We start from the raw sequence: 25,122 nt of genomic DNA on the forward strand, positions 1-25,122 counted from the left end.
CTAATTCTAACTAAGATCTAAAATTAACTGAGGTCTATATTAATCTGTAGCTAATTAACCTACCAGTGCAACTTTTGCAATCTTAGCCGACAGCATTTCCGATTTACAGAAACTTCAGGTTACAGACAGTTCTTCAAATCCTCCAGCTTCCATTTCAGAGTCGTACTGCATGGAAACGAGTCAACTGGTCCATGCCAACCTCTAAACAAGTCCCATTTGCCTGCATTTGGCCCATGTCCATCCAAACCTTTCCATGTACCTGTCCAAGTGCCTCTTAAATGTTGTTAATGTACCTGCCTCAACCACTTCCTCTGGCAGCTCGTTCCATATACTGACCACCCTCTGAGTGAAAAAGTTGCCCTTCAGGTGCCTATTAAATCTCTCCTCTCTCAGTTTAAACCTTTGCCCTCTTGATTCCCAAGTCATGATTTTGACCTCTGTAAGATCACCTCTCATTCTCCTATGCTCCAATGAAAACAGTCTCAACCTGCTCAACCTTGCTCCATAACTCAGTCCCTCGAGTTATCTTGTAAATCTTTTCTGCACTCTTTCCAGCTTAATGGCACTTTTCCTATAGCAGGATGACCAAAACTGAACTCAATATTCCAAATGTGGCCTCACCAGTGTCGTCACCAATGACAATGTCTTGTACCACTTTCCAACAACTGTTCCACTATGCTTAAAAAGAACAGTTCTGCTCAGAGGAAGATGATTGGGAGGAATTTCTATGGTCTGGCACATGTCAGGTCCCAAGGGTGCCGGATTAGAGAGTTTCAACCTGTTCTATGGTTTAGAAAGGGAAAAAGTGATGGACTACATAATTACAAGTGGTCAGCGGTTCATTAGTAAAAGTTCTGAAGAACAGTGAGAATCAGCATTCATTCATGCTGATTAATTAAGGATAATTACGGCCTTGGGTTTGTTAAGGGGATCAAGTTATTTCCTGTGAACTGGATTAAAGTTTTGGAGTTGGTATCAAGGTGAGTCATGAGTACATTCAGCCCACGTGGACTTTAACGTGCATGTGACAGTGTCACAAGGCAGACTGATTAACTGGATCAAAGGGGAAGTGGGTGGATTCAAATTGGCTCAATGGGAGAAAGGCTAGTGCTTGGGAATTTAAGTTACTAGACGACTGTGTGCAATGGAGTTCCACATTGAATAGTTTCTCAATTAACACCACTCATTTCCTCCAAACCCAAAGGCATAGCTATGAGAACTCCCAAGCTATCATCTCTTCGTGGGATACATCGAACAGTTCTTCTTTCAATCCTACTCGGGGACTCCTCCCACACCTTTTTTTTCTGGTACATACTGACTGTATTGGTGCTGCTTCCTGATCCCATACAGAGTTAAACACAGGACCCATCATTGAGATGTTTGCAAATACCGGGATTGATAGTTTGACTGATCATGGGGAAGAAAGTACTGGGCTACAGGAAGATATCAGTACACTGGCTAGAGGGGCACATACGTGGCAAATTGAATTCAATCTGGTGAAGTGGGAGGTAATGGATTCAGGGAAGGCAAACAAAGAAAAAGAATGAACAATAAATGATTGGATACTGAGAAGTGGTGAGGAGCATAGATCTAGGAGTGTATGTTCTTAAATCACTGGAGGCAATGATGGGTAGACATGACGGTTTCAAAGGCATGCAGGAAGCTTGCTTTTATTGGCCATGGCGTGGAATCCCTTCATCAGGATCCTGAAGGGTCTCAGCTCGAAATATCAACTGTCCATTTCCCCCCATAGATGCTGCCTGACCCGCTGAGTTCCTCCAGCATTTTGTGTGCGTTGCTCCACGTTTCCAGCATCTGCAGAATCTCTTGTGTGATCTGTAGGGCAGGAGGGTAGACTGATGGGATGGGTGTGTAGACTATTTGAGAAGTTCTGTGCTCCTTCAGTCATAGTCACTTGGCCCCCGTTTCCTATTGAAGAGGCCTGAGGTGCTTAGCACCTTCATGGATGCTCCTCCATTTTTGGTTGTTGCAGGCCAAGGATTCCATGAGGCATGTTGCATTATTTTTGAAGAGGGTTTGAGAGCATCCATGTGCTGTTGGAAATTACTCACTCTAAGGGAGATAAGAGTATCTACTTTGGGAGTCTGGTGTCAGGCATGTGTATGATGTCGTCCGCCTACTCAAACTGGCAGAATGTAATTAGAGCCTTGATGATTGAGAGGAATAGATAGAGGAGACAGCCAGTGCCTTTCCCAGGGCACCAATGCTCAATACATGAGGGCATGGCTTTAAAGTAATGGGCGGGAAGTTCAAGGGAGATATCAGAGGGAGGTTTTTTACTCAGAGAATGGTTGGGGCATGGAATGCGCTGCCTGGGGTGGTGGTGGAGGCAGGTACATTGGTCAAATTCAAGAGATTACTAGATAAACATATGGAGGAATTTAAAATAGAGGGATATGTGGGAGGAAGGGGTTAGATAGTCTTAGGAGAGGTTTAAAGGTCGGCACAACATCGTGGGCCGAAGGGCCTGTATTGTGCTGTACTGTTCTATGATGAGGATGTTGGTCAGGGAGAGGACACTGAGATTGATTTACTTATTGTGATAGGGGATTGGAAGGATTTGGCATGGACACTGGTGCTACCTCTCCAGTGATGCAAGCTGCCTGCTATAGGTTGTCCATCTCTGAAGTATGCAGAGGAGGTGGGGATCAATGCTGTCTGGTGGACCATGAAATTAATACTGGGTGTAGATGATCTTTGACCATACCAGGAAAAGTGCTCAAAGTCTCTGCTGGTGCATCGGAGGCAATGGTGAATTTTGTCACTGATGTCTGCGTTGTCAAGACTTGGAAAGAGTTTCACATTCTCCACAGTCTAACAGTGGGGCAGGTGATGCATACCAAGGACAGAGGACCTGAGCAGTGAAGTCATACTGAAGCTGTATGAAACAATGATTGGTTTATTATTGTCACTTGTACCGAGGTACAGTGAAAAACTTGTCTTGCATACCGATTGTACAGGTCAATTCATTACACAGTGCAGTTACATTCGTGTAGCGTTCTAGTTGTTACAGTTACAGGAAGAATATCATAGCACCAGAGGTGGTGCAGTAATGTGTGGATGTTGGAAGAACTGAAGGGTACTTGGAGGTTGGCTGTTAAGATTGTTTTCTTTGGTATAGAGGAGATTGAGGGGAGATTTAATTGAGGTGCAAAAAAGCTTGAGAGATGGACAATACAAATCTATTTCCCTTGGCAAAGAGGAAAATAGAGGCAGGGATTTAAATTAATTGCTAAAGGCTGGGTAAAATCATGGAATATTGGGTTAGTGCGGTAAGGCGATGCTAAAATAAAAAAAAAGTCAGCCATGTAGATATGAGGGGCAGGATGGTCTCCTCCTGCTTCTAGTGTTCTATTATTGTGACATGTACCGAGGTACAGTGAAAAGCTTTTGTTTGCGTGCCATCCAGACACATTATTCCATGCATAAGTACATCGAGATAATACAAAAGGAAATAATAAGAGAATTCATATTAGTGTTACAGTTATAGAGAAAGTGCAGTGCAGGTAGACAAATAAAGTGCAAGGGCCGTGACGAGATAGACTGAGATCAAGAGTTCATCTTTAAGATAGATATCTTTATTAGTCACATGTATATCGAAACACACAGTGAAATGAATCATTTTGCGTAGAGTGTTCCGAGGGCAGCCCGCAAGTGTCGCCACACTTCCGGCGCCAACGTAGCATGCCCACAACTTCCTAACCTGTACGGCTTTGGAATGTGGGAGGAAACCGGAGCACCCGGAGGAAACCCACGCAGACATGGGGAGAACGTACAAACTCCTTACAGACAGCGGCCGGAATTGAACCCAGATCGCTGGCGCTGTAAAGCATTACGCTAACCGCTGCACTACCGTGCAGTGGTATCATAAAAGAGGTCTGTTGAAGTGCCTGTTGTAAGTGGTCCAGATCTCGGAAGTATATAGAAAGATGGGGATCATTGCCACCTGGTTAAACCACGCTCTAAAGTGAGGCCCATTTCACGGAATCGACCGGTTCAGTGCAGTGCAGCTGAAGAGAGGACAAAGAGATAAAGGGGAATGTAAAGCTGTGAAACGAGGACAGTTAGAAGGCAAAACACAAACAAGTGAATGTAAAAACTACAAAATGCAGGGCTGTAGGACGTGCCTGTCAGTTTGGGCGGTGCTGATGGAGAAAAATTCTGTCAGACTGAAAATCAAAATAACCGCAGATGCTGGAAATCTAAAACAAAAACAAAATGCTGGAAACACTCAACAGGTCAGGCTGCATCTGTGGGAAGGAAAACAGAGTCAATGTTTTAGGTTGGAGGCCCTTCGTCAGACCTGCTGAGCATTTCCAGCATTTTCTGTTTTTGATCTATATCACACACTCAGAAAAAGCAAGTTACCTAAAGTTGTGGAGTTCCATATTTAGTCTGGAAGGCTGCGATGTTCTCAGGTGTTGTTCCTCAAGCTTGCATTGAGCATCATTTTAACAGTGCAGGAGGCCACAGACAGATGGGTCAATGGAATTGGGATGGGGAATTAAAATGACAGGCAATACGAAGCTCAGGTCTGTTCCTGTGGACTGAGCTTCGCAAAGTGATCACTCAATCTGTGTGTGGTATCTCCAATTTGGAGGAGATACATCGTGAGCACTGTGGGATGGTTTGAGGTAAAAGAGCACGTGTTGTATCTTCTGCAGGAAGGGGAGCATGGCAGAGCGGACTAGGGAGTAGCAAAGGGAGTGGTTACTTGGATACTTTCAAGGTGATACGCACAGTTTTGTTCTGTAGGTGAGGCAAGGATTTTGGGCAAGAGGCAGAGAACCACAACTGAGGCCGACATTCAATTAAACCAGACTTTATGAATGAGGAAACATTCTACCCTTGGTCCTATTTCTCACATTTCAGAATTGGGTTAGCTGGTTGTTATCATATTGTTTGTGGGAAATTATGGTACACAAATTGCCTACTGCATTTCAACTTTAGAAGTGACACTTCAAAAGTAATTAATTGGCCGTGTAGTACTTTGAAACATCCTTACAGAGATGTAAAAAGGTAACTTAAACGTAGCATGTAACCTTGTCCTTCCAAGCCCTTATTTAAATGCATCTGTTAAATACTTAATCTGCAGTGGTGAATTCCACATTCTCAGCAGTCTTTGGGTAAAGTGTTTCTCCTTAATTGATTTTTGTATTTTGTTACTGAACACACACCCAGTCAATTAGCAATAGCCACGTTTTTATAAGACTGCTTTTCATGGAAACACAAGTTCCAGCAGTTCTATAAATAAAATATATCACCCATTTATCAAGTGGTGTGCATTTCAGTTCTCTCTTTTCAAACTTCCTTTTTTTGTGAAAAGTCAGACTTTAGTTCCATGTTAATTCTTGTTTTAAACTTTTTTTCTGGCTTTACTTCTCTATTTAACAGTCAGCTGACTAGGTTATTTTCAGTCAGTTCAGTTGATGCCCCTGGTGGAAAGCTTTTACGGTGGTTGAGTTCCCAGCCTAGATTTATATAAACCTGAATTTCTATTTTTACTTTGGTTCAAGAAACAGACTTCATTTTTCTCCCCACAGGTAAAACTGAAGTTGAAGATTCAACCACATTAATGCGTCAAGGATAACAAATCAACCATATTTCCAGTCACTTCATTGGCAAGGAGTCATTTTTTTTAAAAACTGCGATTAAAAAGGGGAAGTGTATTCAGAATTACAAATCATTCAATAGCTTATTTGAGTGGTGCTGTTTGGTAAGGTTTATTCTCCAAGCTAAAATGGCTAAGATTTCTCTAGTCAACCAAGAAAATTATTCTGCAACAAAGAACCCTTTACGGATAGTTTAACTAATTCCACCCCATGTATTTACTTCCACATAGTCCTGAAAATTATTTCCCCATAAAGGATATATCCTATTTCCTTTTTAATTATAGAATATTATTGGAAAATTTGTAGGTCATTTCTCAGTCAAAAATGCTCTCTTTGGTGTAGCCACTATTAGAGTCATAGGGCAATACAGCATGGATACAGGCCATTTGGCCCAACCAGTCCATGCAGATCACGGTGCCCACCTAGCTAGTCCCAATTTCCTGCTTTCGGCGCATATCCCGTCCATGAACCTATCCAAGTGCTTCTTAAATGATACTGTTATACCTGCTTCAACCACTTCCTCTGGCAGCTCGTTCCACAAAAGAGGGGAGGTGGGGTGGGGACAAGGTGGTGAAAGGTAGATGCAGGTAGGAGATAGTGACCTATCACCTATCATCACCTTGTGCCCATCCCACCTCCCCTCTTTTGTCCACCAATCACTGCTCTGTTTTCCTCTCCTATAATATTGGGCTTCCCCTTTTCCTATCTTCAGTCCTGAAGATGGGTCCTGACCCAAAACGTTGACCATCTGCTTTTCTCCATGGATGCTGTCTGGCCTGCTGGGTTCCTCTAGCATCTTGCTGTTTGTTCATTCATAGTATAAGTCCTACACTGGTTTGACTTTCCAAAATACATCACCTCACACTTATCCACGTTGAAATCCATTTGCCACTCCTTGGCCCACTTCCCCAACTGATCAAGATCCTCCTGTAATCTACAATAACCTTCTTCACCATCAACAACACCTCCTAATTCTGTGTCATCCCCAAACTTACTGATCAAGCCTTGTGCATTTGCACCCAAATCATTTCTATAAATAACAAATAGCAAGGGTCCCAACATCGACCCCTATGGCACATCACTAGTCACTGGCCTCCATTCCGAGAAACAACCTTCAGCCACCACCCTCTGCTTCCTACCTCTGAGCCAAATTTTGAATCCACCCAACTAGCTCTCCCTGGATTCCATGGGACCCAACCTTCCAGACGAGTTTACCATGCAGGACCTTGTTGAAAGCCTTGCTAAAGTCCAAATAGACAACATCCACTGCCCTACCCTCATCTTGGTCACCTCTTCAAAAAACTCTAAAGGTTCATCAAGCACAACTTTCCACACACAAAGCTGTGCTGACTCCTCCTAATCAGACTCTCTCTATCTAAATGCTTGTAGATCCTGTCCCTCAGAATTTCCTCCAGTAACTTCCCCACTACTGACGTCAGGCTGATTGGCCTGTAGTTACCTGGCTTGTCCTTGCTACCCTTCTTAAATGACAGAACAACATTAGCCACCTTCCAGTCTTTGGGAACTTCACCAGTGGCTAATGATGAAGCAAATATCTCCGCAAGGGCCCCTGCAATGTCCTCTCTAGCTTCCCACAGAGTCTGAGGATCCACTCGGTCAGGCCCTGGGGATTTATCCACCCTATTGCGCTGCAAATGCCTCCTGTCTGGTAATATGAATGTCCTCCAAAACATCTCCATTTGTTTCCCATATCTCTTGAGCAACCATGATTTTATCTTCAGTAAACACTGAGAAATATTCGCTAAAAATCCCACCCATGTCCTGCGACTCAAGGCATAGGCAGCCCTGCTGATCTCTAAGGGGACCGACTCTCTCCCTAGCTACCCTTCTACTCTTAATATAGCTATAGAACCTCTTGGGGTTTTCCTTAACCTTACCTGCCAGATCCATCTCATACCCTTTCTTTGCCCTCCTGATTTCCCTCCTAAGAGTATTCTTAATCTTTTTACAGTCATCAAGGGTTTTGCTTGATCCTGACCTCCTAAACCCAATCTTTTTCTTGACCAGAGCCTTAATATCTCTCATCAGCCAAGTTTCCCTAAACTTGCTAGGTTTACCCTTCACCATAACAGGAACATATTGCTCCCGGATACTTGCTAACTCACTCTTAAAAGCCTCCCACTTGCCATTCGTTCCTTCCCCCTCAAACAGGCTCACCCAATCGACCTCTGCTAGATCCTGTCTAATTTCCCCAAAATTAGCCCTGTTCCAGTTTAGGACCCTAACCTGTGAACCTGTCCTATCCTTTTCCATCACTACCTTAAAACTAATAGAATTATGGTCACTGGAGCCAAAGTGCTCCCTGACTGCCACTTCAGGTACCTGCCCTACCTCGTTCCCCAAGAGGAGGTCCAGTATTGCACCCTCCCAAGTAGGGCCCTCTAGATATTGACTCAGGAAACTTTCCTGGACACACTTCACAAATTCTACCTCATCCAGGTCCTTAACACCCTGGGTGGGCTTACACTTCACAAATTCCACCCCGTCCGGGGTCTTAACACCCTTGGTGGCCCAGTCAATACCAGGAAATTAAAGTTTCCCATTAATACAACCCTATTATTCTTACAACTATGAGCAATTTCTCTATACACCTGCTCCTCAACTTCCCACTGACTATTTTTGGGGGGGGGGTCTATAATACAGCCCCACTAGAGTGACCCTCCCCTTCTTCCCTTCTTGTTTCTACCCATATGGCCCCAGTGAATGATCCCCCAAGAATATCATCTCTAAGTGATTTTCATAAACGACCTGGATGAAGAAGTGGAGAGATGGGTTAGTAAGTTTGCGGATGACACAAAGGTTAGCTATGTTGTGGATATTTTGGAGGGCTGTCAGAGGTTACAGAAGGATATAGATAGGATGCAAAGTTGGGCTGAGAAGTGGCAGATGCAGTTCAACCCAGATAAGTGTGAAGTGGTTCATTCTGGTAGGTCAAATACAATGGCAGAGTATAGTATTAATGGTAGGACTCTTGGCAGTGTGGAGGATCAGAGGGATCTTGGGGTCCGAGTCCATAGGATGCTCAAAGCGGCTGCACAGGTTGACTCTGTGGTTAAGAAGGCATATGGTGTATTGGCCTTCATCAATTGTGGAATTGAATTTAGGAGCCGAGAGGTATTGTTGCAGCTATATAGGACCCTGGTCAGACCCCACTTGGAGTACTGTGCTCAGTTCTGGTCGCCTCACTACAGGAAGGATGTGGAAGCCATAGAATGGGTGCAGAGGAGATTTACAAGGATGCTGCCTGGGATGCGGAGCATGCCTTATGAAAGCAGGTTGAGGGAACTCGGCCTTTTCTCCTTGGAGCGACGGAGGATGAGGGGGGACCTGATAGAGGTATATAAGATGATGAGAGGCATTGATTGGGTAGATAGTCAGAGGCTTTCCCCCAGGGCTGAAATGGTTGCCACAAGAGGACATAGATTTAAGGTGCTGGGGAGTAGGTATAGAGGAGATGTCAGGGGTAAGTTTTTTACTCAGAGAGTGGTGAGTGTGTGGAATGGGTTACCGGCAATGGTGGTGGAAGCGGACTTTAAGAGACTTTTGGACTTTTGGATGGGTACATGGAGCTGAGAAAAATAGAGGGCTATGGGTAAGCCTAGTAATTTCTAAGTTAGGGACATGTTCAGCACAGCTTTGTGGGCCGAAGGGCCTGAATTGCGCTGTAGGTTTTCTATGTTTCTAAGTATTGCTGTTATATCCCCCCTTATCAAAAAGGCAAGACCCCCTCCTCGCTTACCTGTACCTCTGTTACGCCAGTAGCATCTGTATCCTGGAATACTGAGCTGCCAGTCCTGCCCTTCTCTCAGTCATGTTTCTGTTATGGCTACAACATCCCAGTCCTCAAAGCCAATCTACATTCTTAGTTCGTCTGCCTTACCTGTTAAACCTTGAGCATTGAAATAAATGCAGTTTAACTGAGTATCCCTTTTCCTGCCTTTTACTGGGTCTCAGAAAGCGCACCAGAGAATTTGCACACAGTAGGATCCCACCAACAACAATAGCTACACTGAGGGATGAAAATTGGCAAGGACATGAGGGAAAATTTGTCTTTTCCTTCTCAAGTAGTGTTACATCAGTATGGCAGCAGAGCTTGGATATTATGTTTAAGTCTCTATGTGACAAACACACATCCTTCTGAATTAGGGGTAAGACTACTACCAATTGGGCCATGCCTGACACCAATGTAGTGGAGAACTTGTGGACAAGACTTTTATTTTATCTTCCTTCCACTTTCTCAGAGTAAGTTCTTCTTTCCTTTCAGATGTAGCTATTAACTGTCCGATTCACATTCTCTTCAATGTGGTCTATGAGCTGTTATCCTAAATCCACAATCATTTCTCTTTCCACTTTGTTCCCTAAAGGTAAGGTTCATGCTGGGACCTCAAGAAATAGGAGCAGAGTCATAGAGTCATACAGCATGAAAACAGGCCCTTTGGCCCAACTGGTCCATGCTGTTGCCCAATGAGCTAGTTCCATCTGCCTGCATTTGGTCCATAGCCCTCTAAACCTCTCCTATCCATGTACTTACCTAGATGGCTTTTAAATGTCGCTAATGTGCCTGCCTCAACCACTATTCCTGGCAGCTCATTCCAAATACGCACCACCCTAGGCACGGTAGTGTAGCGATTAGCGTAACGCTATTACAGTGCCAGCAACCTGGGTTCAATTCAGGCCGCTGTCTGTAAGGAATTTGCACATTCTCCCCGTGTCTGCGTGGGTTTCCTCCCACATTCCAAAGACGTATGGGTTAGGAAGTTGTGGGCATGCTATGTTGGCGCCGGAAGCGTGGCGACACTTGTGAGCTGCCCTCAGAACATTCTACGCAAAAAAGATGTAATTCACTGTGTGTTTTGATGTACATGTGACTAATAAAGATATCTTTGCGTGAAGAAGCTGCCCCTGATGTCCCTTTTAAATTTGTCGCCTCTGATCGAAACCTATGCCCTCTTGTTTATAGCACCCCTTCCCTGGGAAAAAGACTATGTGCTTTCACCCTGTCTATGGACCTCATGATCTTATACACCTCTATCAGGTCACCCTTCAATCTCCTACGTTCCAGGGAATAAAGTCCTAGTCTATGCAACCTCTCCTTGTAACTCAGGCCCCCAAGCTCAGGCAACATCCTGGTAAATATTTTCTGCATCTTTCTAGTTTAATAACATCTTTCCTATAACAGGTTGAGCAAAACTGTACACAATACTCCAAGTGTGGCCTCACCAACGTCTTATATAACTGCAACATAACTTCCCTGCTCCTTTCCTCATTGCCCTGACTGATGAAGGCCAGCATGCCAAATGCCTTCTTCACTACCTGTGATACTGCTTTCAGCAAACTATGCACTTGCACTCCTAGGTCTGTCTGTTCCATAACACTCCCCGGGCTCTACCATGTATTAGTCCTACCCTGGTTTGACCTCCCAAAATGCAATACCTCACATTCATCTGGATTGAAAGCCATTTGACAATCATCAGCCCATATACCTAGCTGATCAAGATCCCCCTGTAATTTTTCATAACCTTCTACACTACCTAAAACACCACCTATTTTAGTATCATCTGCATGCTTACTAACCATGCCTTGTACATTCACATCTAAATCGTTTAGATAAATTACAAACAGCAGGTCCCAGCACCGACCCTTGTGGCACACCACTAGACAAAGGGCTCCAGTCTGAGAAACAACCCCTGGCCATCACCCTTTGCTTCCTACCACTAAGCCACTTATGAATCCAATCCACTATCTCACCCTGGACCCCATGTGATCTAACCTTCTAGACTAGCCTCCATGAGGGACCTTGTCAAAGGCCTTGCTAAATCCATATAGACAGCATCCACTGCCCTAGCCTCATCTACCCTATCTCTGCCTCTCATAATCTTATATGCTTCTATCAGGTCATCCCTTAGCCTCCTTGACTCCAGGGAAAACAAACTGAGCCCATCCAATCTCTCCCCATAACTAAAGTCCTCCAATTCAGGACACATCCTGATGAATCTCTTCTGCACTCTGCTTTACTGAGGCAGTGAGAAGTACAGACAAGAGTCCATGGAGGGGAGGCTGGTTTCTGTCATGTACTGAGCTGTGCCCACTGAGTCGGAGTACAGGAAGGAGATAGAGAGCTTAGTGACATGGTGTCATGACAACCACCTTTCCCTCAATATCAGCAAAATAAAAAGAGCTGGTCATTGACTTCAGGAAAGGGGGCAGTGTACATGCACCTGTCTACATCAATGGTGCTGAGGTCGAGAGGGTTGAGAGCTTCAAGTTCCTAGGAGTGAACATCACCAATAGCCTGTCCTGGTCCAACCATGTAGACGCCACGACCAAGAAAGCTCACCAGCGCCTCTACTTCCTCAGGAGGCTAAAGAAATTTGGCATGTCCCCTTTGACACTCACCAACTTTTATCGATGCATCATAGAAAGCATCCTATCTGGATGTATCACGGCTTGGTATGGCAACTGCTCTGCCCAGGACTGCAAGAAACTGCAGAGAGTTGTGGATGCAGCCCAGTGCGTCACGGAAACCAGCCTCCCCTCCATGGACTCTTGTCTATACCTCTCGCTGCCTTGGTGAAGCAGCCAGCATAATCAAAGACCCCACCCACCTGGGTCATTCTATCTTCTCTCCTCTCCTCTCCTCTCCCACCATGCAGAAGATGCAGGAGCCTTAGGGCACATGCCACCAGGCTCAAGGACAGCTTCTATCCCTCTGTGATAAGACTATTGAACTATCAAATTAGTGCTGACTGGGGTAGATGTGAGGATGACGTCTCCCTTGGCTAGGGTGTCTAAAACCAGGAGTCACAATCCCAAAAATAACAAGTGGGCCTTTCAGGACTGAGATGAGAAGCAATTTCTTCATCCACAGGCTGCTGACTTCTCTATTCTAGAGGGCTGTTGATGCTAAGTCACCAAGTATATTCAAGGTGGATACCAAGAATATTAAGGGATATGAAGGAACATGGTTAGTAGAAGGAAGTGGCATTGAGACAAAACAGTAGCCATGAAATGGGCTGAATGACGTAGTCCTGCTTCAGTATCTTAGGGTTGTTAGAAGTTTACTTTAGCCTTCAATATTACTTGTACGGGATGTACAGGAATTTAAACTGGACAGTATTTGGAGGGGCACGCTGAACAGAAATCATGTGTAGAAATTAATTCCTGATTAGCACTGCTAAAAGTGCTGTAAAAGAAAGCATATCCTGCTCCATGACATTCAGTTCCACTGACTTCATAGTTGTATTGAGGAATTGCAGTTTTTTTGGAGGAAATATAAGCTCTCTGCTGGTGAATGTCATCAGAGTTTCGATCCAAATCGTCGACGTTTTCTTTCCTCCCCAGTTCGACCCCTTGAGTTGCTTTAGCAGATTGTTTGTTGCTCCAGATTCCAGCAACTGCAGTCTCTTGTGTCTCCAGAACTTCTTCCTGCGGCACACACAGACCATCTGCATAATAGGCTACAAAGGAAGTGAGAGTCACAGAGATCTGTGTGTGTTACCAACCTCCATTATTCAGCTCTGATGGAGTCTCATGGCAGGCGCGGCCTCACACCATTGAGAGGTGCGACACACTGTAGTTTCCAAATGAATATCTGTAGCTGTATGCTACATTTTTCAGCACAGCAATAGGCCCTCTGGCCCTCCATGTCCATTGCCAACTACCAAGTACTCATCAGTACTAGTGATGTTAATTATTTTATGTTTCATCCTTTTATTTAAGTCACAGAGATTATAGCTGTTCAATATCTTTTTGAGTGTCATATAAAATGTAGTATTTATTCAACAATTAATAGTAATATTAAAGTTTCACAATAATGGATAATTGCAAATACTCATGAAATCATACAACACAAGATATTTTTCCTTAAATTTCACAGAAAGTATCCAGAGGATGATTCTGATAAATGGTGTAAACAGTTCCTCATTTAACAGGAACTGCAAACATCTGGTTGTTTAAAATTAAGAATGTACCAACAACTATGCTAATAACCAGATTCTGGTTTATTGAATGTAGGTGGTGAACAACTGATGTCTTACTCCTCATTTTTAACATTGAACAGAGTGCACCCTTTATATTCTCCTTCCCCTCCACCCAAAATTTCAGACAATTTTACTTCTCATCACCCTGGCTTCTCGTACTGCACATAGTTGTGGTGTTAACAAGCAGGTGGCCTTGCCCTTTGTGATCTCTCCCTATCAAGAGTGGATTGAGATGGAGAAACTTAAATTCAACTCTGAGTTTGCTCTCACAGTCTATGGCATCACTTCGACTATTGTTTTGCCAATTCATCTTTCTTGTGTTATTCAGTATATGTGAAAACACTCTGCTCCGATCCAAGGAAAATGAAAACTATATTCAGATTTGTTTATGTGTGATCCTTAATAGATGGGAAAACACAGGGTGGTTTGTATTACAATAAATTAGTGAAAAAGTACAAGATAAAGCTCTAAACTAGTAAACATTTTTTCAGTTAGTAAAGGAAGTGATGTTGATAAAATGAACATTTTTCATCTTGGACACTCACATATGCAAGGTCAAACCAAGTATTCCAGTTACGTGAACCTCAAAACTTCCTCTTTTCTTCTCTTACATGGTGTATCTGCCATAAGCCCCCCTTCCCCCCCCCCCCCCCCCCCCCCCCAAATCTCAATCTGGGCCCTCATCACATCTTAACCATTCTCTAACTATGACTGCCAATTCAGAGACTGATAATCCAAAATGGAACAGGTTTGAAATGGTGTACTTTTCTTCCTGCAGTGGAAGAAAAGATTTTTGTCGATTAACTCTATTTTATTTAAATTTGTATATGGGAAGGGAAAGGTCAGGTTCTTACAAGCAAAAGAACTAGGTGATAAAATTTAATCCATAAAGAAGTCTAGGAGCGGCCAGCATTGACTGAAAATATTATCAGAAACATTACCAATGGCCATGTAACCCAAATAATATTCTATAATTTCTGACCAGAAAATATAACACATTTCTCTGTCTAGTACAACCCATAAATTAGAGGCTCTGCAGTTTCAATGTAAATTACATTCTACCATTTTAACATTGGTTGACAAAAACTAAAGCAAACAATGTACAGATCCTCTCCAGCTTACAAACGCTCAATTTATATACAGCCCGTATATATGAATGAGCGTTTGGGAGACCAGCAGTATGGATTTGCCGGCTGCTGCACGGCTGCAGGTATCTTCTGCCACGTGGGAACCTGGTTCGCAGATGCATTTCCAACTTGCGGCTTACAAACAATTCATAGGAATGGAACACTGCCTTAACCTGGGGACGACCTGTATTATGAGCCTGACAAAAACTCTTCTTCATCTGAGAATGAGGCTGTTCTATAGGAACAAGTGCTTACAGACAATGTAGGCCTGAGATTCTTGGGCTGATTGGCAGGCTGATGAACTAATGGGAGGGGAGCCACTGCAGCTTTCATTTTATTTTGGTTCGGCCTGTTCTGCTAGAGAGGAAACATAAAGACGTGATTAATGGTGTATCTCAAAAATATGAATAATTCCTGTTTACATCTATCCATTGACTTTTCCAGTTGGCTGAAAGACCCCAGTTCAATTCATAATCTATGGCGTGTTGACTGATCTCAGCCAAGGCAATAACTAAAGCACTAAAATTAGCCTTTATATCAACAGGCTAAACAGGGAAGTGGTGGCGGTGGGAGGAATTGGGAGTGGGTAACTATCAACTACCAGTGTCTGCTGATGCCCTTCTGATAAAGAATAGTGTCTGTCACCAAGGAACAGTAAATGGGGCTTGACTCAGATGTCATCTAAGGTTAATAAGTCAGCTAGTGACAACAACTTACAGTGACTGTTTATATGCAAAGCCACTTACAAGGATTATCAAACAAAAATACAGAGAACCTCATGGACAGGTAACCAAAAGCATTCTCAAAGGGGTATATTCTAAGGAGTGCAGAGGTATCGAAAGGAAATTTCAAAATTTTGGGAATGGCAGCTGGAGGTACAGCCACTCATGATCTTGATTCACAATGTTTGGGAGCCTTACTAGTCCAAGGAAACAAGAGATATCACTTTCAAGAGAAAGAATGTGATTAAAGGTAAATCTTGTTTTAATTTTGATTTGGTGCTTCTTACTTTTAGGTGCAGTTGCAACAACACGAAAGCTTATTTAATCGCCTAAAGTTGGTGAGGAAACAAAGTCTCGTTATCAAAGTTCAAATCAGAGAGCCTATTTTCAAATTCAGAACTGCAGATTACAGTTTCAGTCTTGACACGGAAGTTAGTAAAGATATGAAAATTAAAAAAAAAACAGAACGTAAAATGTAAATCTTATTTATGACAATCAAATTTCTTTAATTGCACCCTTTTATTTCACCATGAATGGCATTACTTTATCTTGGGGGTTGGGCCATCCCTGTATGGACGTGCATACACAAGTATATTGCACAACATTTAATTAAGATCTCAAGTGCCTTCCCAGATAATTTGTTTCACTGCCTTCGTATTTATTTTGGCGTTAATAGCATGTTTTCCTTGCTACAATTGTTAATTGCTACATTAAAGACACTATTAAAAATTGTTGTTTCCGTAGCTTATTAAAGCTGTTGCTCTCTAGCTATTAGTTGTGGAGTTTACTCTGCTGGCATTAGAAATTTTGGGGTAATATTAACATGGGACTGCTGGAGTGTACTACCTCAATGCACTGTGTAATGAATTGATCTGTATGAACGGTATGTAAGACAAGTTTTTCACTGTACCTCGGTACATGTGACAACAGTAAACCAATTCCAATTCCAGTCTCAAAAATACCACTGATAAGCTTGCTGACCTCTTAACAGTTGATGAGCAGCCCACTGGGGTCTACCCCTGAGCAGCTAAAGCACCTGCCTATTTCACTGTTGGTTCATTTTAATGTGCAAATTTTGGGGAACAATGATAAAGGAAATCCTAATGGTTATTTTAAGGTAGAACTGGTTGAGGCACATTCTTCACTGAGGTACAAAAAATGTACATTTTAAGTTATTTTTGCAGTGCTTAGAGAAGTAGGTGTTCTTCTCCAGCTTTACAACATAACAAAAAGAACAAATCTTCGTAATGATGACCATGAAAACTACTGGATTGTTGTAAAAAGCCATCTAGTTCACAAATGTCCATCAGGGGAGGAAATCTGCTGCCCTACACAGGGCTCCAGATCCATCCACGTGTTTGATTATTAAACGTCCTCTGAAGTGACCAAGCAGGCCACTCTGATGTATCATTACCATGGTGATCAAACAGAGAAGGAATAAAACTGGACAAGCTACTTGGCTTCGACCATGGCACTGATTTGCAACACAGAAAAGTCGCTCCCAGCCCAGCCGACCTTGCAAAGCTCTCCTCACAACCATCTGGGGAACTGTGTACAATTGGAGAGAGCTGTCCCACAGACTAGTCAAGCAACAGCCTGACGTAGCCTTGCAAGATTATACCTTACAGGCAATGTGCCAGACTTCTCCATTATGGTTCCTCGGTAAGTCGTCCCAGGTGCAGACCTGTCAAAGTTGGTGGTACAGGCAGATACAGGCAGATGGAAGTAGCCATTGGAGTCCTCAACATGACTCCAAATCACCTGAGGTCTCATGTCATCAGGTCAAACATGGGCTGATTACCATTTCTGGTCCTCCTTAAGCTGATAAATCAGTGCTAGTCCATGTTGAACAAGATTTGGAAGACACAGTTTAATGTCCATCACCGAGAGTGACTAGATCTGAGCTAATCAAGTCCTGATGGTCATAACTGCCACAATGGCAGGAAATGAATGAAACAACATAAAGGATAAACTCTTTTGATTCTTCCTCACCAATCTATCTGCGACAGATGTACCTGTCCACCATGGTAATGGTATGGGGAAAGTGTCCTAACATTACATTAAAGACACCGTCCATTATACTGTGTGGCACTACAAATGTACTAAATGGGATAGAATCAGAACAGATCTGGCAGCTCAAAATTGGGAATCCATGATGCCCTGCAGCAATGTAGAGCCCCACAATCTGTAACCTCATGTCCCTCGCTCAGGGAATCAAACCTGATTCAATAAGCAGCGCAGAAGGACATACTGGGATCAGCACCAGGCAAGTGAAGCTGCAGGACTATATGCATACTAAACAGCAAGAACAGCCTCCAACAGACAGAGCTAAGCAATCTCACAACCAACAGTTTAAATCAAGGCTTTGAAGCCTTACCACATCAGGTTGTGAATGGTGGTGGGCAATTAAACACATATTGGGAGAAGGGGCCCCAAGAATGATTGTGAGGCTGAGTGCTAAAGAAAAAGTTTAAACATTTGCATGAAAACAGTCATCCAGAACTGCCAAAGAGATGATCCATAAATGGATTATCTTGGTTTCTTCCTGAGATCTCCACTATCAACGAAGACAGTCAACAGTGAATTCGATTAATTCCACATAACATCAAAAAAATGGCTGAGAACTCTGGATATGGCACAGAGAACACCCCAATTATTGTACTGAAGATTTACAACTAGCTGCGCCTCTAGCCGAGTTGTTCCAGAACTGTCTCAACATTGGCATGTACTTGACAATGTGGAAAATTGCCCAGTTGTGTCCTTTTCACAAAAAATCAGGATAAATCTAACCTAATCCCTGTCCATTCAGTCTATTTGATCCAAACATGGACCGAGGTCCTGAATTCCAGGGAAGTCGAGTTTATTGTCATGTGCACAAGTACGATGAGGTACAGCTACAATGAAAAACTTGCTTGCAGGAGCATCACAGGCACGTAGATTCAGACAACGCACAGAACATGTTACACATAAATTATATAAGACAGTGAAAAAAACAAGACATTAGTGCAAAAAAAACACAATCAGAGACAAATCCAAGGTAGTACAGGAGGTAATCTGTAGTGTTCTGTTGCTGAGGTAGGATTAAGGTTGTGCAGGTCAGTTCAAGAATCTGATGGTTGTAGGAAAGTACCTGGTGATAGTGACTTCAGGCTTCTGTACCTCCTGCCTGATGGTAGCAGTGAGAAGAGGGCATGACCTGGATGGTGGGGATCTTTGATGCCTTCTTGAAGCAGTGCCTCATATATGCTTTGAATGAGCGAGGGCTGTGCCTATGATGGACCAGGCTGTGTGCTCTCTGCAGCCTTTTGCATTCCTGTGCGTTGAAATTGTCGCACCAAGCCATGATACCAGTCAGGATACTTTCAACAGTGCATCTGTAGAAGTTTGTTGGAGTATTTGGTGACATGCCAAATCTCCTTAAGCTTCTAAGAAAGTAGAGGCGCTGGCACACCTTCTTTGTGATTGCATCTATGTGCTGGGCCTCGGACAGATCATCTGAGATGTTAACGCCCAGGAATTTAAAGCTGCTAACTCTCTCCACCTATGATCCACCAATGAGAACTGGCTTGTGGTCTCCTGACTTCCTCCTTCTGAAGTCAACTGTTAGTTCCTTGGTTTTGTTGACATTGGGCATGAGGTTGTTATTACGGTATCACTCAACCAGGATGAGGTGAGGGTGACAGCCCTTTACATCAAGGCAGCATTTCTCCAACTGCGGCATCAAGATGCCAAGGTAAAACTGAAGTAATAGCTACCAACGGGAGAAAGAACTTGGAAAAAGTAGTTGGCGTTATCCTCGCGTAAAGGAAAAAGACTGTGGTTGTCGGAGGGTAATCATCTCACCTGAATACTGGAGGAGTTCCTTAAGGTAGTGTCCTAGGCCTGACCGTCTTCAGCTGCTTTATCAATGACCTTCTTTCCAATGTAAGGGAAGACGTGGGGCTGTTTGCTGACAATTGCACAGCATTAAATTTCATTCACAACTCCTCAGCAAATAAAGTAGCTCACGCCTGCAGGCAACAAGATCTACCATGGGATGATAAGAAACAGGCAACATACACAACACAAAAGTGTAGGCAATGACCCCCTTCTGCAACAAAGAATCTAACCACCTACTCCTTATATTCTATGCCATTATCATCGCCAAGTCCCCCACCAGCAACATCCTGGGGTCACCATCGACCAGAAACTCAAATGCACTAGCCAAATATGATGGCTACAAAATCTGGTTAGAGGCTGGGTTTCCTGTCATGAAGGATTCACCTCATGACACCCCAAGGCCTTTGTATCATCTAGAAATAGTGTAGAAGGTTGCTGTAGATTACAGCAGGATATTGATAGAATGCAGACCTGGGCTGAGAAGTGGCAGATGGAGTTCAACCCGGATAAGTGTGAAGTGATACACTTCTGGAGATCGAATTTGAAGGCAGAATACAAGGTTAATGGCAGGACTCTTAGCAGTGTGGAGGAACAGAGGGATCTTGGGGTCCACGTCCATAGACCCCTCAAGGTTGTCACGCAGGTTGATATGGTTGTTAAGAAGGCATATGATGTGTTGGCCTTCATTAGTCAGGGTATTGAGTTCAAGAGCTGCGAGGTGATGTTGCAGCTCTATAGAACTCTGGTCAGACCACACTTGGAGTATTGTGTTCAGTTCTGGTCACTTCATTATAGGAAGGATGTGGAAGCTTTAGTGAGGGTGCAGAGGAGATTTACCAGGATGTTGCCTGGATTAAAGTGCATGTCTTACGAGGACAGGCTGAGTAAGCTAGGGCTTTTCTCTTTGAAGAGAAGGAGGATGAGAGGTGACTTGATAGAGGTGTACAAAATGATAAGAGGCATAGATCAAGTGGACAGTCAGAAACTTTTTCCCAGGGCGACAATGGCTAACACGTGGGGGCATAATTTTAAGGTGATTGGAGGAAGGTATAATGGGAATGTCAGGGGTAAGTTTTTTACACAGAGAGTGCTGGGTGTGTGGAACTCATTGCCGGCAGAGGTTGTGGGGGCAGATACAATATGGACATTTAACAGACTTTAAGATAGACACATGAATGATAGAGAAATGGGGAGCTATGTGGGGGGGGGAAGGGTTAGATAGATCTTAGAGCAGGATAAAATGTCAGCACAACATTGTGGGCAGAAGGGCCTGTACTGTGCTGTAGTGTTCTATGTAAATGTACGAGCAACCCCCGCGTAACGACCATTCGGGTAACGGAAAGCTGCCATTATGGAGTTCACAAATCACTACCCAAAAATCCAAGATATGGAATAAAATTCACTTTTACAGAATTTATGTTGGAAAAAATTAAATAAATACACAAAATGCGAAAGAAGAAACAAATTTTGTCTATTTTTTTCAACTCGCTATTTTGATGCATGTACAGATAATGTTGCTTCATTTTAGCATTTTGCTGCCTAGCACTTTTTACCAAGAGTTTTCCATGTTATTTACTGGTATTTGTTGTGAGATATATCATTAAACTATCTTATCTGTATACGTTCAAAAGCACATGCCTCCATTCAAACTGAAAGCTGGAAGGTGATAAATGGAGACACAAGAGGCTGCCATCTACTGCCACTCTCTCCTCTCTACACCTGGCTCCATCTGCCCCTTTCATCCTCTCTCCTTAGCTGTCCCACCATCACCTTCCAGCCTTCAGTTTGTTTTTTGCTCCAGGTTACAGCATCTGCAGCCGCTTATGTTTCCAAACACAGCTGCTGGCCACTTTGGAAACTGACAAGGCAATCACCTAAGTGGCGCCCGCCCCCCACCCCACCACCACCACAAAGCAGCAGCTGTGGTATTATCATTAATGTTCAGAGAAAAACATTCTGTAGGATGCACATCTCCACTTATAACATAAGATTCAATGGGAAATAGGGTTTCCCGTTATTGAAAGTCATAATACGAATGGTTTTCTGGGAAAGTGACCTCGCTATAACACAGGGCTTGCCTGTACTCATAACAGCAAGATGAGCTAAGATCTGCTACTCCAGCACATACTAGAGATCAAATCTGGGAGCTAGCAGGGTTGATGCTTGTGAATTTCATGGGTTTACTTAAGTTGCTTTGAATATTCCACCTTCCTTACCAGGTTTGACATGCCAGTGCCTTTCTTTGCTCAGAAATGTTAAAAACGTAGCACACTTTTCGCTGATTATTAGATGCAACCAGCAATATTAATAATCAAGACTTTCAACAGTGACAGGAAAATATTGCCAATGGTAGTTCTCCCTTTACTATAACCAAACACTATAGTTAAACAGAGGCGCTGCCTATTTCCCGAGGTGGATGTCAAAGATCCCATGGTGTTATATTGACAAAATAAACCAACACCCATAAATAAAACAGATTATTTAGTCACAATCATATTACTGTTTGGGTGCTTGCCACTGGTGGTCATGTTTCCTGAATTACAACAAAGTTACTTCATTGATTGTAAATTTCTTTGGGATAACAGGAAAGGTTATATATAAAATGAAAATCACATTCAATTTTCAGTTAATTATTAACTAGAACATAGAAAAGTACAACTGGCCAAATTAAACTAATGCCATCTGGCTGCACATGGTCCATATCCCTCCATTCCCTGTCTGTTCATGTGCCTGTCTAAATGCCTCTTAAGCTTTGCTATTATACCTGGTTCTGTCATCTTCCCTGGCAGCTCGTTCCAGGCAGCTTCCAGTCTCTGTGTAAAAAACCTGCTTTGCTAATCTCCTTTAAACTTTCCCCCTTTCACCTTAGACCCATGCCCTCTCGTAATGATATGTGCCCCCTGGGAAAAAGACTCTCTCCTGGTGCAAGGTCTCAACCCGAAATGTTGACTAGCCCTTTGGCTCTACAGATGCTGCTTGACCTGATGAGCTCCTCCAGCAATTTGTTTTTTGCCCCTTTAAATCTTTCCCTTCTCACCTTAAACCTATGCCCTCAAGTTTTAAACTCCCCTGCCATGGGAAAGAGACTGTGACTATCCAACTCGTCTATGCCCCTACGGTCACCCTTCAATCTCCTTCACCATGGAAAACAGCCCCAGCCTATCCAGTCTTTCTTTATAACTCAACACCTCCAATTCTGGCAACATCCTGGTGAATCTTTACTGCATCCTCTCTAGTTTAATCATATCCTCTCTATAGTACGGCAATCCAAACTGCATACAATACTTCAGGTGCAGTCTCACCAACATCTTGTACAAAGAGCTGACTGAGGGCAAACGATCACTTGATGGGCAGGAAAAGAGATTCAAAGACTCTCTTGGAACATCCCTGAAGGGTTTCAGCATTGACACATACCACTGGGAAAAACAAGCATTGAGCTGTCCTGGCTTGGTATACACACATAAAAAGCAGTGCTTATTCATATGAGGAAGCTAGAATAGAGGAAGCAAAGAAGAAAAGAAAATCTCAAAAATCAAGAACCACTGATGCTACAGCATCCCTATACCACTGGACATTCTCTCTTCTCCCTTCTCCCATCGGACAGAAGATACCAAACCGTGGAGGCACGTACCACCAGGCTCAAGGACAGCTTCTATTCCACTGTTATAAGACTATTGAATGGTTCCCTAGTACGAAAAGATGGACTCTTGACCTCACAATCTACCTCGTTTTGACCTTGCACCTTATTGTCTGCCTGCACTGCACTTTCTCTGAAACTCTAACACTTTATTCCGCGTTCTGTTATTATTTTACCCTGTACTACCTCAATGCACTGTGTAATGAATTGATCTGTATGAACGGTAGTCAAGACAAGTTTTTCACTGTACCTCAGTACAAGTTACAATAATAAACCAACTTACCTGTGTGAAAAGAACTTTCGAGCCCAGATTGGTCTGATCAGCGTTCTTTGTACACATCGCAACACTATAGACTACATGTCATGGTCTTACTCGAGAACAAGCAACAAACAACACCCCAAATAAAAGAATCCCTTAAATATAGAGAAGACATTAGGATCATAAGTGAGGGTTATATAGCTTAGTACAGTGACTGACTCTCTAACTGCAACTCAGGTGAGGGTGAGACCTTGTGTAAGACCAGATCTTCGCCCTCCTGATAAGGCCTGCTCTTGCATTTTGAAGCCCACATGCAATATAACATTGAAGTGTTTGGTGCCAAATGATGCTACTACTGCCACAGTGGCCTCCAGCATGCATGGAAGTGGGAATTATTTTTGGTAATCAGTTTTGGTCTTTGAGAAGAAATACTGAGATTTTAAACTGCTGAATCTGAGAATATCCCTCCTTTGGGAGGAAATACTCTTTAATCCTTCATTTTGGGAATATGTTCTTTAACCAGTTAATAATCTTGTATAAATTAGATCACCAATTTAAAATGAAGATAAATACCTGTCTGTGTAGTTGTTCAGGATGATGTTGCTCTCTCCGCTGCACTTGCTTTGGTTGCTGACGATAAGGAGATCTAACTAAAGTTCCTCTGAGATGCTTATACAGATTACTTTTCAGGCTCAGTGGGTTAAATGTTGATTCCACATCGAGCCCATCCAATATCTCCTTCAAAAGTACAAAAGAAAACTTTTGATTTCTGTTTCTTTTTAATTCATGGAGACCCAGCTGCTGAGAACATTTGGCTTCTTGAAACGCCATCCTATCCCATTGGAAAATAAACACATAGTAAATGCATGAAGGGGTAGATCTGCACTGTGTATACAGATTGCTTAATTGCATATGAAGGAAACGGAGGGATATGGATGATACACAGGACATTTAGTATAAATTGGCATCAAGATAAGAACAACATCGTGGGCGGAATGGCCTGTCCCCTGCTGTTCTATGTATACTTTTACCAGGATCTTTCTATTTGCACAGTGCACAGGTTGTGGGCTCATCTGTTCATCTATGTGCTTGGATAGTGCTGCCTAAGAATGATTAGTTTTTATATTGCAATAATGTAATAATAATAACCCTAACCCTTATCTTCTATTCAGAATCTGTTAGTCTTAAAATGGTTAGTTGTCACAGATACAACTGGTGAAAACGTTCCCTTTGTTCACTTATAAGAAGGAATTCCTTGAAGATTGAATATTTTTTTGCCTTAGTAAAGAAGACACTGATATGGAATGCTGGCGACCATTGTCAAGTTGGGAAATCATTGATCCACATATGGAAAAAATATGACCAAATAATTGTTGAGTTGTCTATGTTATTCAACTCTGAAACAAACAAGATATATCACAGCATTGTGAGTTGCTGGCATTTTGGTTACTGTCCTACTGCATCAAAAACTGTGGTTGAAGGCCTTGGGCTGAAAGTTATTAGGCATCACACACTTTCATTCTGATTGGGCTCTGGCTTAGAGTGTATTATCAGTCATTGATGAGAGGAGACATGATAGAGGTATACAAAATATTAAGAGGAATAGAAAGAGTGGACAGCCAGCACCTCTTTCCCAGGGCACCAATGCTCAATACAAGAGGGCATGGCTTCAAAGTAATGGGTGGGAAATTCAAGGGAGACGTCAGAGGAAGGTTTTTAACCCAGAGAGTGGTTGGTGCATGGAAACCGCTGCCTGGGGCAGTGGTGGAGGCAGGTACATTGTTCAAATTCAAGAGATTACTAGATAAGCATATGGAGGAATTTAAGTTAGAGGGATATGTGGGAGGAAGGGGTTAGATAGTCTT

At 43.0% G+C, this 25,122-nt stretch overlaps 2 protein-coding genes across 2 annotated transcripts in view; both read right to left on the reverse strand.

The window, feature by feature from the left end:
* LOC127580023 (uncharacterized) overlaps nucleotides 1-25,122 on the reverse strand; it is a 399,650-nt gene that overhangs the window by 214,293 nt on the left and 160,235 nt on the right.
* Nucleotides 14,950-25,122, reverse strand: part of m1ap (meiosis 1 associated protein) — a 60,247-nt gene continuing 50,074 nt past the window's right edge. Inside the window, exons 9-10 of the mRNA XM_052033220.1 lie at nucleotides 23,831-23,995; nucleotides 14,950-15,117 (exon numbers count right to left, since the gene is read on the reverse strand). Of these exons, the coding sequence (XP_051889180.1) occupies nucleotides 14,950-15,117; nucleotides 23,831-23,995 (333 nt within the window). The remainder of the gene's footprint in view (nucleotides 15,118-23,830; nucleotides 23,996-25,122) is intronic.

This window comes from Pristis pectinata, chromosome 2 (genome assembly GCF_009764475.1).
Source record: "Pristis pectinata isolate sPriPec2 chromosome 2, sPriPec2.1.pri, whole genome shotgun sequence".
Classification (NCBI taxonomy): domain Eukaryota; kingdom Metazoa; phylum Chordata; class Chondrichthyes; order Rhinopristiformes; family Pristidae; genus Pristis; species Pristis pectinata.